Below are 18,896 nucleotides of genomic sequence, written 5' to 3' on the forward strand. Positions count from 1 at the left end.
AGCAAAATGACAGCTAAAAACGCGAAAGTTGTCGCTATAACATGCTTTATTTTTACAATTTTAGGGGCGAAAGCGTTTGCAAAGTTAAAACTGTTTGAACTGGCGATCACGTGGTGTTATCAAGGATTAGCAGTATCCTTTTACACTTTATATTCTTCCATAGCTGATAAATAGTTTATTTTCGGAACTTGTTGTACACACTTCCGTTACGATTTGTCTACCATTTTTCTTGACTAACGGTTCGGTGCTTATTTGAGGGTGGTGCTTAGTTATCTAAACTTCTTCATTACGAATTACACAACACACAACAGTACGCGATATTTTCCTCCATTTCTTTGTTTGTTCCAAAACGACCACAAAAGCACAGAAAAAGTGGAATTTCTAATAAAAGTTAGTTTTTAAAAAGTTTGTATAGCAATAACAGTGTCAACAATATTAGTCTTGTTAGCGTTTCAATATTAACAAGAGAGGATTATCCCTTCTTTATAACCATGTTGCAGGGAAAATGCTGCGTACAGTCAAACCTATATATAACTGTCAGCCTTGAGAAATGGGTGACGGCTATATATATATATATATAGGTTTCCTTTAAATTCAACTGGATATTGAGTTCGTTCAACGCTTGTAGGTCCCCCATTCGATTGCCATGAAAAGGTTAACTGATTCGACGATTTTGCTAGCATTCATTTTTCCGTCTACTTTGGAGCACACATCTTGAATTTTATCCTTTATTTGATCGTAATCCAATTTGTGGACCCTTATAAACAGGTAAAAAATATAATCGAATTGTGCATTTTGGAAGTCTAAAGGGTGACCGCAGCCGGTATAGAGAGGAGACCGTTTTAAACAGATCAACTTTACAGAACATATATGGCAATATATTCGGAGAGTTGTCCAGTAGCCGTAGTATACTGGGTGACCACTATATACAGGGCCGCTATATGCAGGTTTGACCGTATTTTTTTTGTTTTTAACTTTAGGCTGCTCATAAGGGGTAACGCTCTTATAGTTATATTCAACCTATGGCAAGTATACTTTACTTCAACTTAATTTCGAAATTACTATTTACACCTTAACAATTTGGAAGATCGACGAAGAAAACACCACGTTGCTTGAACTAAGGAAAAAAGCGACGAGTAGAAGAGCCGTGGAAAACGAGGTATTTTGTTCTATTTCTATAAAATAGCATTTTGAATTGTTTTGATTAAGCGGTCGAAGTGACCTTTGATATTACTGATATTACATGGTTGATTCTAATAGAAGAGATTCAACAGCCGAATACCACTATTTGTTCCTTTTTGGCGGAGGTTAATTTACAGTGAATGGTTAGTTCATCTTTCTTGCATCGAATTAATTTCGATTCAACCGATGATGGAGCTTGAAAAAGTCACATATGATATTTCAAGGGTTTGAGCTATTGATCGAAGTTAATGTCTTTTTTACAGAATTGCCCAGTTAAAGAGTTTGTATTGCTGGGGATTTGGCTGTGTTAGCAGGGGTCGTCCGAAATATCGAGGTATCCGCAAGGGGAGAGTTGATTCCCACAAAAAATCTTGCGGGCTATTTTCTTCCTCACAAAGGGTATAACTTTACATTAAAAACATCTTCTATACCATAACTTGCTTCAAAAGAGGGTTTGTTTTACATTTTTTTCTAGGCATGCCCAGGAAGTAAAGGCAAACATGGAAACCCGAACAAACTTCCATAACAAATTGGTTGTACAGTAAGTACCTTGGAGAAAAAGCCTTTAAACGCGGTGATTTTAAAATAGCGCGGGATTACTTCGAGATGACTTTGAATGAAGCCAGAGAGATCGGGAATAAAAACGCAGAAAGAGTTAGCCTTGGCAACCTTGGCCTCGCCTATCACCATCTGAGAGATTTCAAAAAAGCAATCGAGTTTTATCAGCTGGCTCTAAAAATCGCAAAAGATACTGGAAACAAAGATCAAGAAGGAACTATATATAACAACCTTGGCCGTGCCTATCAGTCTCTCAGTAAGTTCAAAAAAGCAATCGAGTTTTATCAGCTGGCTCTAAAAATCGCAAAAGATACTGGAAACAAAGATCAAGAAGGAACTATATATAACAACCTTGGCAGTGCCTATCAGTCTCTCAGTGAGTTCAAAAAAGCAATCGAGTTTTATCAGCTGGCTCTAAAAATCGCAAAAGATACTGGAAACAAAGATGGAGAAGGAACTATATATAACAACCTTGGCAGTGCCTATAAGTCTCTCAGTGAGTTCAAACAAGCAATCGAGTTTTATCAGCTGGCTCTAAAAATCGCAAAAGATACTGGAAACAAAGATCAAGAAGGAACTATATATAACAACCTTGGCAGTGCCTATCAGTCTCTCAGTGAGTTCAAAAAAGCAATCGAGTTTTATCAGCTGGCTCTAAATATCGCAAAAGATACTGGAAACAAAGATGGAGAAGGAACTATATATAACAACCTTGGCAGTGCCTATCAGTCTCTCAGTAAGTTCAAAAAAGCAATCGAGTTTTATCAGCTGGCTCTAAAAATCGCAAAAGATACTGGAAATAAAGATCAAGAAGGAACTATATATAACAACCTTGGCAGTGCCTATCAGTCTCTCAGTGAGTTCAAAAAAGCAATCGAGTTTTATCAGCTAGCTCTAAAAATCGCAAAAGATACTGGAAACAAAGATGGAGAAGGAACTATATATAACAACCTTGGCAGTGCCTATAAGTCTCTCAGTGAGTTCAAACAAGCAATCGAGTTTTATCAGCTGGCTCTAAAAATCGCAAAAGATACTGGAAACAAAGATCAAGAAGGAACTATATATAACAACCTTGGCAGTGCCTATCAGTCTCTCAGTGAGTTCAAAAAAGCAATCGAGTTTTATCAGCTGGCTCTAAATATCGCAAAAGATACTGGAAACAAAGATGGAGAAGGAACTATATATAACAACCTTGGCAGTGCCTATCAGTCTCTCAGTAAGTTCAAAAAAGCAATCGAGTTTTATCAGCTGGCTCTAAAAATCGCAAAAGATACTGGAAACAAAGATCAAGAAGGAACTATATATAACAACCTTGGCCTTGCCTATCAGTCTCTCAGTGAGTTCAAAAAAGCAATCGAGTTTTATCAGCTGGCTATAAAAATCGCAAAAGATACTGGAAACAAAGATCAATAAGAAGGAACTATATATAACAACCTTGGCAGTGCCTATCAGTCTCTCAGTGAGTTCAAAAAAGCAATCGAGTTTTATCAGCTGGCTCTAAAAATTGCAAAAGATACTGGAAACAAAGATCAAGAAGGAACTATATATAACAACCTTGGCCGTGCCTATCAGTCTCTCAGTGATTTCAAAAAAGCAATCGAGTTTTATCAGCTAGCTCTAAAAATCGCAAAAGATACTGGAAACAAAGATGGAGAAGGAACTATATATAACAACCTTGGCAGTGCCTATAAGTCTCTCAATGAGTTCAAACAAGCAATCGAGTTTTATCAGCTGGCTCTAAAAATCGCAAAAGATACTGGAAACAAAGATGGAGAAGGAACTATATATAACAACCTTGGCACTGCCTATCAGTCTCTCAGTGAGTTCAAAAAAGCAATCGAGTTTTATCAGCTGGCTCTAAAAATCGCAAAAGATACTGGAAACAAAGATGGAGAAGGAGCTAGATATAACAACCTTGGCCGTGCCTATCAGTCTCTCAGTGATTTCCAAAAAGCAATGGAGTTTAATCAGCTGGCTCTAAGAATCGCAAAAGATACTGAAAACAAATATCAAGAAGCAGCTGTATATAACAACCTTGGCGTCGTCAATCAGTCTCTCGGTGATTTTAATAAAGCGATCGAGCTTTATGAGCTGAGTCTAAGAATCACAAAAGATACTGGGATGAAAAATGGAGAAGGACCTACATATATAAACCTCGGCGATATCTATAAGCGTCTCGGTAATTCCAAAAGAGCGATGGAATTTTATCAGCTAGCCACAGGTATAGCAAAGGAGACTGGAAACAAAGATGTTGAACAATGCGGATATGATAGACTTGCTCAAGTTCTTTGGTGTCTTGACGAGTACTCCAAAGCCGAGGAGTGTTTTAAATCCTGTATTGAACTGGTAGAGGAAATGAGAGTCCTTCTTGAAGGAAACGACGAGTGGAAAATCAGCTTTCGGAATGAACGTGATTGCGTTAGTCGTTTAGTAAGACTACAGTTACAACAACGCACTGAACGTAAGACACTCGAGGCGCTTTTAACAGCTGAGAGGGGACGAGCAGAAGCTCTTATGGACCTCTTGGAATCGCAATATGGTGTCAGGAAATCGATTCGTTCACAGCCGAAACGGCAGATGGAACTTATCATTTCAAACCATATTTCGTCGCCCACGTTATTTCTAATGAATGATACCCAGTCAGTGAATATCTGGATGCTGTTAAAGTGGGGAAAGCTTTGTGACTTTGTGCAACAGGAAGTTAGCAGTGATGACTTGACATCAATGACTTACCAAACATACAAACAGATTGGTGTGAACAAAAGCCTGTGGAAAAAGATTCGCCCCCAGCTGCAGAGAGAGATCGAAGACCAGGGTGGTGCTTTAAAAGTATTATACGACATATTCATCGCTCCAATTTCACACTCGGTAGGTGACGAACTCGTCATTGTCCCTGACGGTTCATCGTTCTTGATTCCTTATGCTGCCCTCGTGGACCAAAACTCCAGGTATTTAAATGAAACGCGTAGAATTAGATTGATTCCATCACTGACAAGCTTATGGCTGCTGGCAGAATGTCCGGAGGACCGCCATAGTTCATCCGAGGCTCTACTTGTTGGCAACCCGTGGGTGGAAACTGTACGTATCAAAGGCTGCAAACCGTTTCCGCAGCTTCCAGGTGCTGAGGAAGAGGTAAAAATGATTGGGCAAATTCTAAACATCGAGCCTCTCACCGGAAAGAACGCCACAAAAGATCGGGTTTTAAGCGGGCTCAACTCAGTTTCGTTAGTGCACATAGCAGCTCATGGTCGTACAGAAACCGGAGAAATCATTTTGTCTCCTAATTTTTCTAGTAGTGCCAAAAGACCTAAAGAGAAAGACTTTCTTTTGACGATGGCAGATGTGTTGGATGCAAAAGTGCGCGCCAAGCTTGTTGTCTTAAGCTGCTGCAACAGTGGGCGAGGAAATATCAAAGTCAAAGGAGTGGTTGGTATTGCACGTGCCTTTTTAGGAGCCGGTGCGCGTTCTGTTATTTCCACACTGTGGGCGATTGATGACGAAGCCACTCTTGCGTTTATGAAACACTTTTACGAACATTTAGTAGCAGGGCAAAGTGCAAGTAAGTCCCTTCATCAGGCCATGAAATGGATGAGGGAGTCGGAAAAATTCAATGCCGTGAAGCACTGGGCTCCATTCGTGCTGATCGGTGATGACGTGACATTGAATTTTGGCCAATAAAAGGTGAGGTCCTCTCTGTAAGATAAGATAGAAAAATAATCACATGTTCGTAGACTGGAGAAATGAAAGGGCTTTTATCTTTGGCTCCGCTCTTAGATTTCTTGCACCTGATTGTTTGGAGACCGGGAAGCCTTTCACTTTCGACAATGAGTACGATTGAGAAACAAACAACACGACAGAAAAATAGTCATTTAATCAGCAGATCAACAGAATAAGAATAACGCTTTGTACAACTGATGTAATAAACAACAAAATGGCAAACGAAGATGTAGCTTCATTTGAATTTTCACACCTGAGTCTTTCATTCATAGATTAAAAGAGAATCAAGAAAATATAAAAAATACAGTTAGTAAATCAAGCTTAAGAGATTTCATCTCTAAGCCGTTAACTTTTAGGAGTCTATCACCATTACTGTCTTCACTTGTTTTCGACCACTAATAAGCATTTCTTTTCAAGTTCAGTTAAAGAATTATTCACGGTATAAAAATTAATTCACCTGCAGGAAGAAAGAGTATTGTGAACAGGGCAAATTCCCGCCTCCTGTGGGGTACTCCTCTAAGAAAATTTGGCAAACTGTTTTTTCCTTCTGAGACTTAAACCGCTTCTCTCAAAAGTCAAATCGGAATAAAAACATACCCAATTCCAGGCCTTTCTTCCAGGGAGCACAAATTTTAGGCTCACCTGATTTCGGGCCCAGAGTCTATACCCAATTTCAGGTCAAAAGAATCCATTATGCTTGGGCTACCCATACTGTAAATCCTCTGTTAAGCCCCCCCTCTCTCAAATAAGTTACCCCCTCTAATAAGCCCCCCCTTCTTTTTTAAGCCCCTCTTCCCCTTCCCTCCCCTCCCCTTATTATTCTTCACTAATTTATGATATACTATATTTATCAATCACAACTGTAACACTTCATGTGGACTGGTCCACGATAGTTTTTTCACGAGCTGAACTTTCAGATTTGTTATTGATCCTCGGCTGCATGACATACAACCATTGTACTTGGGCTCTTACAGTTTGCAGTTCTAGTTCTTCATGGAGAACTGATACCATCGTCTTTGCTAAATTATGTTGGCCCCCCTCCCTCAAATTTGTTTGAAATAAATAACCCTCCCCAGGGGGGGATTAATAGAGGGTTTACGGTAACTATAGAGCTTATTTAAGGGATTAGGCGTCCACCCAACCGTTACAAAGAAGTGGAGCCGATAATAACTTGGTTGTTGCTGTCTTGAATACATTGCAGGCCAGCGAAAGAAATAGATGGAGTTCCGACGTACATTTGGAATTGTCTTCACCATAGTGAATCCCCACTGCGTCGCTTTCCTGCGACAGGATTAAGTGCTATCATCTTTCACTCCAGTTTAACTGGTTGCTATCCATAGCAACAGACGACAGGGAACAGTTTCAATGCAAATATAGTCTCAAATAACAAAACTGGGCCATTATTTCTGGAACTTTTTGTAGATGCAAACACGCCTTTAAGCTTTCAAAAAGCAGGATAGCAGATGCGTGACATAAGCCCCTTTAACAATGCACTGTACAACCAATCGTTCTCGAACGGACCATGTGATGAGTTGTTTTCGCCTGAACCTCCTCAGCTAGAATATGTATTAAATAATTGACTTTCAGTTTTATGAGAGCTCCTAGATTTCATTTGATTGCTTTTAACCTGCACAGCGAAAAATCAGTTTAGAAATGAGATGCTCATCTTAGTATTTTGGGTCGACCAAGTTAGGTAGGACGTGTATATTAAGAAATATGCAGTTATCCTACTACGAGAAAGTTAGCCACAATACTCATGAGATCTCTCATACAAGATACCCCAGTCTGGGATAAATATAGTGTAAAGTATACTCAATTAAATATTCAATTTGGACGTGCCCACAATATACAACTATCCCCCGAAGTGGAAGTTGTTTTAGTATTTACCAAATCAGTCGGATAAAAATGAGAAAAAGTACCTTTTTGTAAATCAAAAACGTCACTTAGTGGGAACTTTATTTCCAATTTAGGAACACTTCAGGGATTTTGTCAAGTGCGTTTTTACGATTTTGTTGCAAATTCAGCATGAAAATAATTTTCTACCTACCAGAAATCACCGCCAAAAATGAAACATATTACGCAACCATGTACAATACAAATATATTCATATGCGTATTACAAATAATGAAGATACGATAAGAATAAAAAATTGGCAAGAATTTATAAAGCAAAACATGACTAAGAATGTCTAAAAGATAAAAATCGGATCTAATTAGTCAGGTCAACTAAAAGCTCCCTCCGCTGACAACAGCGCTCGCACATGCTCAACTTATTTATCTTGCGAGACTGCTTCATTTACGTAAGTGAGAAGAATGGCCGGATGAATCAATTTAAAAGAAATTTTCATAGCCATACGAGCAGTGGCTCTTCGCCAAGAAGCACACACCTTCGTTAATAGAGGGTCTCGATGAGGCGATACAAATGTCAGTTGTCAGTTAAAATTTTGGCCATTTGTCAGTTGTCAGTTAAATTTAAGGCTTTTTATGAGTTGTCAGTTAAATGATTTTTAATGATTAACTTCGAAACTTATTTGTATATTTTTGATGCGAAATTTACCTTTAAAGACACATATAATGTAATTAAAATTGATGATTAAATTCCAAAACTGATGCAATAGTACCTTAATTTTTATCAGTTTTGCTATTGTTAGCATTTCAAGTGGCCCTCCATTTCTCAAGTCTTGTGTTACTCCCCTCCACTCCAACGTTTTTGCTGGCCCAGAGTCCAACGTTTCCAACCATTATGCTAATCAAAATTTGTACCTTCAGAATATATTATTGGGACGTAGATCGAAAGAAAGACAATATCTGAATCATCTCGGAAAAGACTTGCAATTGCTTTTGTAACGCCCTCATTAGCAGCCATCGTATGCTGGCGCGTTCTCAGACGAGCGTAAATGTGAGATCATAGGTCATTTTTACCACAGATGGTACATGACAGGATTTTTACAGTAAATCATTAACGAAATATGACACTTAAGTGTCTTGCTGCTAAGATTACCCCCCAAAACGCACATTTGATCACATTGTCTGACGAAAAGAGTGGAACAATGCTATTTAAGGCCGTAAAACGGGTTTTTTAGAAAATAAGGGACAATCAGGTTCTTCGTCAGTTGTCAGTTAAAATTTTGGCCATTGGTCAGTTGTCACTTAACCCCATCCAGACTCTCTTAATACCACTAGCAAGGCGCACTGAAAACAAAACGCTTGACCGTCGCTTGTCTTTTAACCAAATGTGGTAATCGAGCAAGATGGCCCGTTCAGTCTTAAAGAATTTCTTAAACACTCAGTCCACCGCAAGTAGATTTAAAGGGATTGAAATTTGAAAACTCCCTCTAGTCTCAAAATCTTTAAGACGGCTGTGTTTGGTTCTTCTTTTGCAAATTCCGAATTGACTACTGATATACAAAAATTTAGTAAAGCGCGTTCGATGCCACTTATTTCGGAAGCAGAACTCAAAGAACGATTCCATTAACACTCCTGCATCAGAAATATCCTAATCTCTGAAGTTTAAAAGAAGTTTACATACAACTCTTAATCCAAAACGGGCATCAGAGTACTAGAGAGTTCAAATATGGACAAAACGAAATATGTATACTCAGTGGAAAACTTCTGATCAATTAAATGCGTTTAATAGAACTTTACTATGTAACTTTCCCAGTCCCACACGTTAATTGCGGGCGACAAGACGAGCCCGCAATCTTAATCTCCAGGCTGTTATTAAGCATGCGTCGTATGTCTGTAGCCAGCATTCGTTTGGACTTGCACTAAGAATTAATGGAATGCACAGAACGCAATTTGATCATGCGCGATTGGACGTTCTATCACTCGTGATCTGATCAGGGCGTGTGTTTTGACCGACTATCACGTGAAACTTACGCAAAGCAAAGCGTCGGAGCAAAAGCGTTTTTACCTTCAATCGTTGTCACCAGCTCTTTGTAACCTTTGGTTATTACTAGTTGATTGCCATTCAAATACAGTAAAATATAAAATGAATTTTTAATGATGAAGCTCTCTCCCTTCCTTCATTCCTAGTATTCGAACACAATGTAATCACAAATAAACTCTATTCAAACGATACTGCCCGCGATAGCTATCGAATAAAAACACTTTCAAAAAGGACTGTGCAGTATACTTAAAAACCAGTATCTTGGATAATTAAGTAAAGAAATTAACAAATTTGAGAGTAAACCTCGTGGAAAGTCATGCAGCGATAAGTTGAGTTCAATACAAAAAACATTATTCTTTCTGTATACTTGAAAACAATAAATAAGCGCTGATATTGATATCTATTACGTATTTATTCTTTTTAAAAATGTTTAAGGAAATTCAAATAAATTTCAGCTTAACAAAATTAATCCTTTGAAACATTGCATTATTAAAGTGCGGTGTGCTTAAGAAGGGCAGGGTTTTTCAGTAAAGCCACAGCAAGCAAAGCCTTTGCATATCTGTGGTCAATAAACAAAACAGCAAACGCTTGCATTTGTTTTGTCTTTTAAGATCAAGAACTTCTCTCATTATCTTTGCTGCAATGTTTTCTAAGTTCTTTTTTGGAGAGATTTATACCGGAGACGAAAGAAGTCTAAGAGCAAAAAAAGAAACAAACAAACAAACAAAAAGAAAAAAAAGTCAACACGATTTCAAAAATTATAAATCATTTCCAATATTTTTTCAAGTTAACCTTTCGGTTAAATAGTTCTTAACGAAATAAAATAAACCAGAAGTTTGCTTAGGCTCATTTTTTTTGTCAAACATATGTTATATATCCCTTTATGACTAGCCGATAGTTTCTTTCTGATTCGATAAGTTAAGGAAAAACTCTGAATACAGTTCCGTCAAAGTTCATGTTTCTGGTACTCTTCTATTAGAGCCAAGACAGAAAAATGGCAGGTTAGGCTTGCTCTTGTTCAGAGACTGAGCAACTGCGGGAGATGGTTTTTCATACGCTCCATGCACCAGAGCAAGACTGAATTAAACTATTTAGATTCAGAGCGAAATTTTGGTGGCCTAGATTTGTAGTCTAGTATGTACTTTATTAGTAAATCTGATTGCAATAGCTGGACAGTGGAAGAGAGAAGAGAAACTTCAGGGAATTTTTTTTGTTCTTACAGTTCATTCAAGGAAAAAAAAAGATAAATATCAAAATGTTCCTTTAATGCTGACACTGATATGAGATGCCCGGCTGATCACATGTTGATAAGCCGTCGTTTATTTCTGATTACGTTTAATTTGAACATGTAAATATTTCAATGAAAGAACTGTTTGCTTTAGACGTGCATCTTCTTTTGTTCATAGCAAAAAATATAAGAAAAAAATTACAAAACTATAAACGAGAATTGAATGAAGTCTGAAATAATCTACTTTTTCTTTAAATGGGAACGTTAAATATTCAGAATCCACCTTAAAAATCGCCAAAATGTGAGGATGTTTTGAAAATCCTTTTGTAAACGATACTAGTTTAGCTCCCAGACCTCCCCGTCTTTGCACATGCGCAGACGTTATTCAGCTCTGTCATGAAATACTAGAAAACAAGTGTTTGAACGCGACGACAATGGCCACTCCATTTCTTACGCAATTTCCCGCCAAGAAAAACGCGGGTTGCACAAATGTATCGCACGATTTCCCGCCAAGAAAATATAACAGACACCTCCCCCCGACGGGCTGACACCTGATTCCCTTCCCTTCTCCCGCCCCCCAAAGAGTGTACTGGCTGGCGTACGCTGACGTCACAACCAAAATCTCCCGGATGGATGGTTTACCAAATTTTCTTAGCTATGGGGATCCGCTCGCGCGCGCGAGGGCGCCAGGAGCTGCGGTATAACTTTCCCAGTCCACACGTTAATCGCTCACTTCGTAAAAGAGTGATAGCCTGGGGCCGAAACTAAGCGCGGGCATTTATGAGATTATTTGGGGACCCAAATGTAGGAGAAACATAGCGGAAAACGAAGTGGAATGTTTCAACAGGGTTTAAAAAGCTCAAAATAGCAAAACGGAAGGTGGAATTGGAAAAAAAAAACATGAAAATGTGAAGCTGAAGGAAGAAGATGTGCCTGGGGAAATTTAACCTCGAGAAAAACCAGAGGAATGCACCGTGAAACAGCTCCAGAGATGGCTTCTTTGCCGTGGAGCCAAAACAACCGGAAAGAAAACGCAGCTCGGACAAAGGTAAGTACGCGCGAACTGGGAAGTTTCTGAAGTTATTTGTGCACAAAAAAGACATGTCAACAACTTGCATGTCTCGTCATAATTCAAGGTAGCTGCTCGACATGTTCCCCCAAACTATCCCAAAAATGAGCGTGCGCTTAGTTTGGGTTCCAGGCTATCACTCTTTTAAGAAGTGCGCTATTGTGGGCGACAAGAGGAGCCAGCAATCGTAATCTCCAGGTTGTTGTTACGCATGCGTTGCATGTCCGTAGCCAGCATTCTTTTGGACTTCCACTAAGAATGAATGGAATGCACAGAACGCAATTTGATCACTCCTGATTGGACCGCTCGTGTCTTTGGTCGAGGACGTGTCGGCCTATGGTCGAAGATGCTCCTCGCTGCACGCGAGAAAAACCCTCTGTTACCCAGGGTATTAATGACAGATGATAATTTGTTTTTGGCTTAACTGCAGAATACCCTGCCACTCCAAAACACATCTAGAATCCGTGGCTACGCGGCTACGGAGCTACACCCCTAGGATGCTAAGTGGCTAAGTGGCTACGTGGCTACGTGGCTACGGAGCTACACAGCTACGCAGCTTAGTGGCCTGGCGACGGCTTGGTGACCTGGGCACAACATGAATATATCTCGTTCTTTAATCCATGACCCGAAACAAGCGCGCTACACATGAATATATCTCGTTCTTTAATCCATGACCCGAAACAAGCGCGCTACACATGAATATATCTCGTTCTTTAATCCATGACCCGAAACAAGCGCGCTACACATGAATATATCTCGTTCTTTAATCCATGACCCGAAACAAGCGCGCTAAACACGAATATATCTCGTTCTTTAAACCATGACCCGAAGCAAGTGCCCTGGTTTCGGCTCATGGCTGCAAGATACAACTTACCACACACAATGCCCTCGATCAAAAGATCACATTATTTGGCCGCCTAAGCAACCAATAACTGCATGATATTTTCAATTCAACCAAAAAACTTTACTGAACATGATACATTTTCTTACGGTATATCCAAAACTCCTTTATTTAAATTTCAAACTCTTTCCGCAGATAAACAGTTCTTGCAACACAGGGCATCATACAGCAAAACTGTGTCATATAATGTACAATACTTTCAATTAACACAACTCAAAGTTAAACGTGTTCATATTTGCTCTTACACTGCTTGAACCGATTCGATAAGATTCTTACATATTTTCAGGAAGTGCATTCTTCTGATTATTCAAATTTGTAAATTTTCTTAATGTCATTTAAAAACACCTTCCACAAATCTTCTCCACTGTGGATATATCGCCATTTGAACTCAGCTAGGTATGATGAGTAGTGTTCTTTTTTACGACCGTGCGTCGGAAGCTTCGCTTTCATTTGCCGCCAATGCCCTTCGATCTTGTTTGTATGGAAACCCTCCTCGTTAACGAACTCCACGGAGTGGTTTACTGTCTTATGGATGTACCCATGTTTTGAAAGATTTACGTACCCCTTCCAGCAATCGGACACAATTGTTGTTCCTGGTTCAATCCATTCTTTGATTAGATTTAGCAAAGTTTCCTCTGTCCTGTCTTCTACGGTCGCAATAAAACATTTTCGTGAATCTTCCTCGATGCCGCCAAAAACCCACTGACCCTCCACTACATGTCCACGATGGTACTTTCTCTTTCCAATTTTGCTTTCATCAATCTGAACCAGTTTCCCTGGACCGCCAATTTTCTCCCTTCCATCGAACAATGCCACCTCACATACTTCACGACAAAACATGTCCCAGTCAACCGCTGTGTGCGAGCCAAGTCCAAGCTGTTGTTTAATTTGCCACTGGTTTAAGTCCTGGCACCACCAGTACGTAAATTTCAACACCTCTTCAATTGTCATGTTCGCATTTTCAAACCAACTTCCTTCTCTGATGCTCCTCTCACATCTATGCCGCTTACCATTAATCTGCCTTCTACATTCCCAGATGTAGCCATCGGATCGGTCTCCCCGCCGAACCCAATTCATTTCCGATCCACACATAGTGCAATTTCTACTCGACGCAATCAGCCCTTCTTCTCTTAGCCATGACAGCGTGAACTCTCTGTCCCACAGGTAATCTCTTAGCAAATTTTCATATGATGTGAAGTTCTCTTGCTTCTCATTTCTTTGATAGCTTGCTTGAGTGCTGCCGCACTGAGTGCTTTGATCTTTTAAATCAGCTTTCGAACACCCAGTTTGCACTCCACGTGTCTTACGACGTACAACAGTATACATTTTCCAGAACAGCATAAACGGCTGCAGAGCAAACAACTAATTATCTTAACATTGACCGGCATGTATTAGCCCTCACTGAGCGCCATTGAAATAACTCAAACAAAGAAACTGTATAAACGCTAATTTCTTTAATTTTCCCACCTCCTTTGAAGTGTGCACAGTCTTTGTTCCTGGCGCATATTACACCAAACTACAAACAATACCTTCAAATCTCTCTAACTTTTACACAACGCGGCTTCCGCAATTCAACAATTAACATCTTACATTATTATAAAAAAAACTATTCCCACAGAACAGCATAACCATATATTTTGCTTTTAAGAACGCATTTGTTGGTTTTTTTTTTAATCACAATTCGGACGCAGGCGGCACATTAATGAAATTTATCAAAACAACTACAAACTAATCAAACAGTACTAACTGCAACTAAAGCGTTCACCGATTACTTCACACCCTTTGTTTAATCTCCTTACAATAACTTAATAGTCCCTTTGGGGATTCCTTTAGCTGCAGAATCGCTAAACTCAATGTAGAGCGCATCATTTGAGACAAACGCATCGTTCCAGAATGTCTACCCCGCGCCTTACGAAGCTTCGAAAACAACCAAACAGTACTTGGGCCCAACTTCAAAAACGCCTAATCGCACTTCCTGATCCATTTGAAACGCTTTTCCCTGCCGAAGTCTGGAGCTTTATTCTCAACAAGTCGCACTCTATTAGCACAAATCCTGGCTATGTTTCTTCCACGCTGATTACTACCACTGCGTTCATGGCTGGAACTGCAACTACACTGAAAACTGCAACACAAGAAATGCCACTCAACATCTATTCAATCTTCGTTGGCCCTCCAACAACTGGAAAATCACAAGCAATCAAGGAATGCGCTATATCACCCATGGCCAGTGTAACGGCAGAAGCAGATTCTGCAAGCCCTGTAATCCAGAAATGTACCTCGTCGGGACTGATAAAAACAGTCGCGGACAACAACAGAGGGTTCCTTTTGTCAGCCGAGATTTACGACGTCCTGTTCAAATTGCTAAAGTCTGACGAAGAAAATGCCACTGGCGATGTACAAGCGCTATGCCAACTGTTCTCTGGAGAAGAGGCCTCCTACCGGTATGCCACTGAAAAAACGCGGGAAATAGCAGCAAACACGCCTTTCTGCATCTTAGGGGCAACACAGATTCCATTTGCCGCCCGTCTAGTCGCCCTATTAGATCAAGGACACGGTCTTTTAGACCGATTTTTAATTACATTCCCAAAGTGCTTGCGTCCGACGCCAACGCAAACAAGCCAGGCAATCGAAGCCTTAAAAGAGAGCGGCCTTTCCAGCGTCGAAGACATATTCGTGGAGATTGCTCGCCTGCATCTTTCACGTTCCACTTACACTCTAGACCAAGAGGCCACAGAAACTGTGAACACTATAAACGAACAATTTATAGCCGAGGTAAATGAAGCCATCTTGGAAGGCACATGTCCGCCCAAGACGAAAAAGATCGACATCATCCTCCGTGTTGCAGCATCGCTCCATATCTTTAACCACGTCACTGCGGAGCTGCTTGAAGGCAGGCAGCCCACACAGCCAGCAGACGAAATCGAAAAGTCTACACTTCTCTGCGCCATCGAATACGTAAATTGGGCTGAATCGCAGAAAGAAATTTTTGTTGAGGTAAGGGATATGAAATCTTTCTACCTTAAAATAACCCTTTTTATCTAGTTCAGGGGGTAGAGGAAGGGAAAGGATTTTCTTAACAAATTATCAACACAGAACAGGGTAGGAATGAATGACTGGAGAAACGAAATTAGTCTCATTTTCTCAATGGCGATATAGCGGACGACGATAGGTCTTCCGATTAACATAATACAAAACAATAAATATTTCACCTTCCCTAAAAGACATTTCACAAGGAATATTTCGAAAGCAAAACGAATCAGTCAGAAACTATTACATATTCATGTGTAGCGCGCTTGTTTCGGGTCATGAATAAAGAACGACATATATTCGTGTTCAGCGCGCTTGTTTCGCGTACAATCGATTCAGTGAAGTGTAATGACAAGTGAATCGATTCTTAAAGTTTTAATTACATATTCCTAAACATATTTTTTTCCAGTTCCTCAATGACCTCATGTCGCCCACGATGGATGAAACAAAAGGTCAGCCAACCTTGATGTCCATTCAAACCGCGTGTCTTCATTTTGGTGGTCCACTTCTCACCTGCCGGGCCTTCAAACAGTGCGGCCCACGTCCTCTGCGAGGAATCGCAAATTCTGAGTTCACGGAAGCAGTCAACGCCCTTGAGCAAGCAGGCCTAGGAAAGGTTCGTTCCGTCCAAGTACGATTTACACCACATCCAGTTCAAGTGTTCATCAAGCAAAAACCTGAGAATGTCAACTGGCCCTCAGATTTATGCAGCCAAAACGACTATAGATCCAAAGAAACAAAGAAACACACTTTTTCCGTGGAACTAAACCTCTATCGTAGAAATGAGAGTTTCCTGAAGAAATGAACCTCTTCCGTTAGAAATAAGTCCTCAACTCCCGTACCCCAACTCTCCTAACCAGTAATTTCAAGGTTGCAACTATTTTATTACAATCCAGTAGTTTATGGGTTACAATCACCTCACTGTGTTTATAAACCTGTAATTTGTAGGTTGGTAATCTCCCTTATACAAGTCAGATAGGTCTGTGCCGCCCCAAAGGGTATGTGGGCCTTTTCGGGCTGAAAACGGGTATAGACCAGTTGGTCTGATCTGGAATAAGGCATAGTTTTCGAGGGAACTATAGGGGAATGTATGAAGGTATTTGTCGTTTAAGTTCCAAATGGGTAAGAAAGAAACAAAAACATGCGCATTCGAAATGGATTTTAAGAAATTTTTTGTTAGCGTTCTAATCTAAGTGATGATGATATATTTTCTGCTTATGCAGCAAAATAACATATTTTGGTCTAAAATAGGGCCAGGATTCGGAGAACAGGGCGGCACATCCCCACCAAGAACTCCCAGGGATACCTCTCGGGGGCTATCCCTTCGTCGGAGCGAATCCTGTTGTCTTATTACAATATCAAAGACCTTGAAGTTCGTCGAAAATATTTCAGTGCTAATCTTCCTTTCAACAGTGTGCGATATGTGATGAAACACTGACTCCTTTAGTGATGTAATGCTTTTTCATAATTTTCTCTTTTGCTCTGTAGGTCGGCTTGCTCAAGTACAGTAGAACAGTCACTCGACGAAGAATCCCATCTTTTTAACAGAGGAAGATATTGATAAGTTAATTATCAATCATTTACGACTTTTACATATTTTGAGTAACAACAATTTGCCGTCTGTTCTCTTTGAATAGACTATTTGTTTCGCAGTGTGGTCTGAATCGCTGTATTCTCCTTGTCGTGTGGTAATACATGGTGGACTGTCAAGTTCTGAACTATATAATAAAAGCTTATGTTCTCTGGGATTTCGTTCAGTTTTACTTGGAACATACCTGCCCATTTGAGGTGGGCTACAAATGAGTTGACCTCGTTTGTAACGAGGGTGCCAACTCCACAACCCTTGACAGATGGGATATGGTTACTGCTTTGCTACGTTACTTTCTTTAATGGTTATTTTACATGTCACAGTTCAAGTGTTACGAGACGGGACCCAGGATTCTAGGATTTTCTTTCTTCATCTGAGAAGACTATAAAGTTTAACTAATTGCAAAACCAGAGCAAAGGCAGCGCATTTTTCCTCAGTTATCTCAATTGCGACCCTTGAGGCAGGTGCGGCCGAGAACTCGGGCTTTCCTCACCCTAATGGCTCAAAAGGTGGATAGTGCTGTGCGCCGAATAAATTACTATCCAGTGGTAAGGGACCGGTCATTATTTATCGCCTGCGGAGGCGGGGGGGGGATTTAGGGGGGATCACTTGATTTTTGGGAGAAAAAAAGGGGGAATCAGTCGTAACTGAGAACCCAAAAGGGGGGATCGCTAAAAACTTTGGAAGGATTCAGAAGGGGACCACTCAAATTTGCTTGGAAAATGAAGACATGGGAGGGGGGATCGCAAAAGTCATCAAAAGTTATTAGGGGGGATCACTTCAGTGAAGTAACATTCAAAGGGGGATCGGCTAAATTTCACCGTCTTCAGCGCAAAATCCTCCGCCCTACAACCCCCCCCCCCCCCTCCCAGGCGATAAATAATGACCGGTCCCTTAGCGCAATTGGATTTCAAAGTACCTATCCACTGAGAGAACGCGGGCTTACTTCGCCCTATTTGTTCAAAAGGTGGATAGTGCTGTGCATCGAATAAATTACTATCCACTGGATAGTGACCTATCCGGTGGATAGCGCTATCTGGCCTGCTCTAGGCGTTTAGATAGTGGAGTGCGGCGTGAAGAAGTCAAAGAGCAGGGGAAAAATAAGGAGGGAGTGGGGAATAGGAGTGAACTCCTTCGCTCTTACCCCCTACCCCACCCCTTCGCTGTTTATCCTGCTAACATCTTTTTGCGCCATTCACACAATCTGAACTGGAACAGGCTGAACGCTATCAAACTTTTGAATAACTGGAGCCAAAATTCTGCTTGCAAGTCCGCACATGTCATATCTTCTGTTAATCATTTTCTTTTAGCTTTCACGGCATGTCCCATCATCCACCTGGATACTGGTCTATAGTACAAATCAACATAGTATGAGCCTGAATATGCTCTATCATAGGCTGAGAGACGTGGAAACTCCTGTTCTGTTGGTAGTAAAGGATCAAGAGGGATTTGTAAGTGAGCTCTATTTATATAGTGTCGTCTGGAACCGATTTTCGTGTCAATCATAACTATGACAAAATTTTCAAATCTGATTGCCTATCAACTGACGGTGTAATAGAACAGTACTGCCTAAGTAATTGGACAGTACGCGCCATCGCGCGCGCGCACTTAAATAGCTTTGTTTTCACTGCTAGCAGAAAACTCTCGGAATTTCTCGTGTTCTACTTTACTCGTGATTAAGTAATGGTCCAGATAAGAAGGAAAGGACCAAAACGCAGTGAACACGTCGGAATGCAAA

The 18,896-nt window shown here is 40.4% G+C and overlaps 1 protein-coding gene and 1 long non-coding RNA gene across 2 annotated transcripts; one reads left to right on the forward strand and one right to left on the reverse strand.

Annotated features, from left to right (window-relative positions):
• The first annotated feature begins 70 nt into the window (after positions 1-70).
• LOC140926609 (uncharacterized) lies at positions 71-2,261 on the forward strand. Its single transcript, XR_012164452.1, has 3 exons — positions 71-132; positions 1,088-1,159; positions 1,658-2,261. It is a non-coding gene; the product is annotated as an uncharacterized lncRNA (long non-coding RNA).
• Positions 2,262-12,533: 10,272 nt separating this feature from the next.
• On the reverse strand, positions 12,534-13,822 carry LOC140926611 (uncharacterized). The gene has a single exon (XM_073376331.1). It carries the CDS (start codon positions 13,633-13,635, stop codon positions 12,847-12,849), a length of 789 nt encoding a protein of 262 aa, XP_073232432.1. The 5' UTR covers positions 13,636-13,822; the 3' UTR covers positions 12,534-12,846.
• Between the last annotated feature and the right edge of the window lie 5,074 nt (positions 13,823-18,896).

The sequence above is a fragment of the Porites lutea genome, chromosome 2 (genome assembly GCF_958299795.1).
Source record: "Porites lutea chromosome 2, jaPorLute2.1, whole genome shotgun sequence".
NCBI lineage: Eukaryota > Metazoa > Cnidaria > Anthozoa > Scleractinia > Poritidae > Porites > Porites lutea.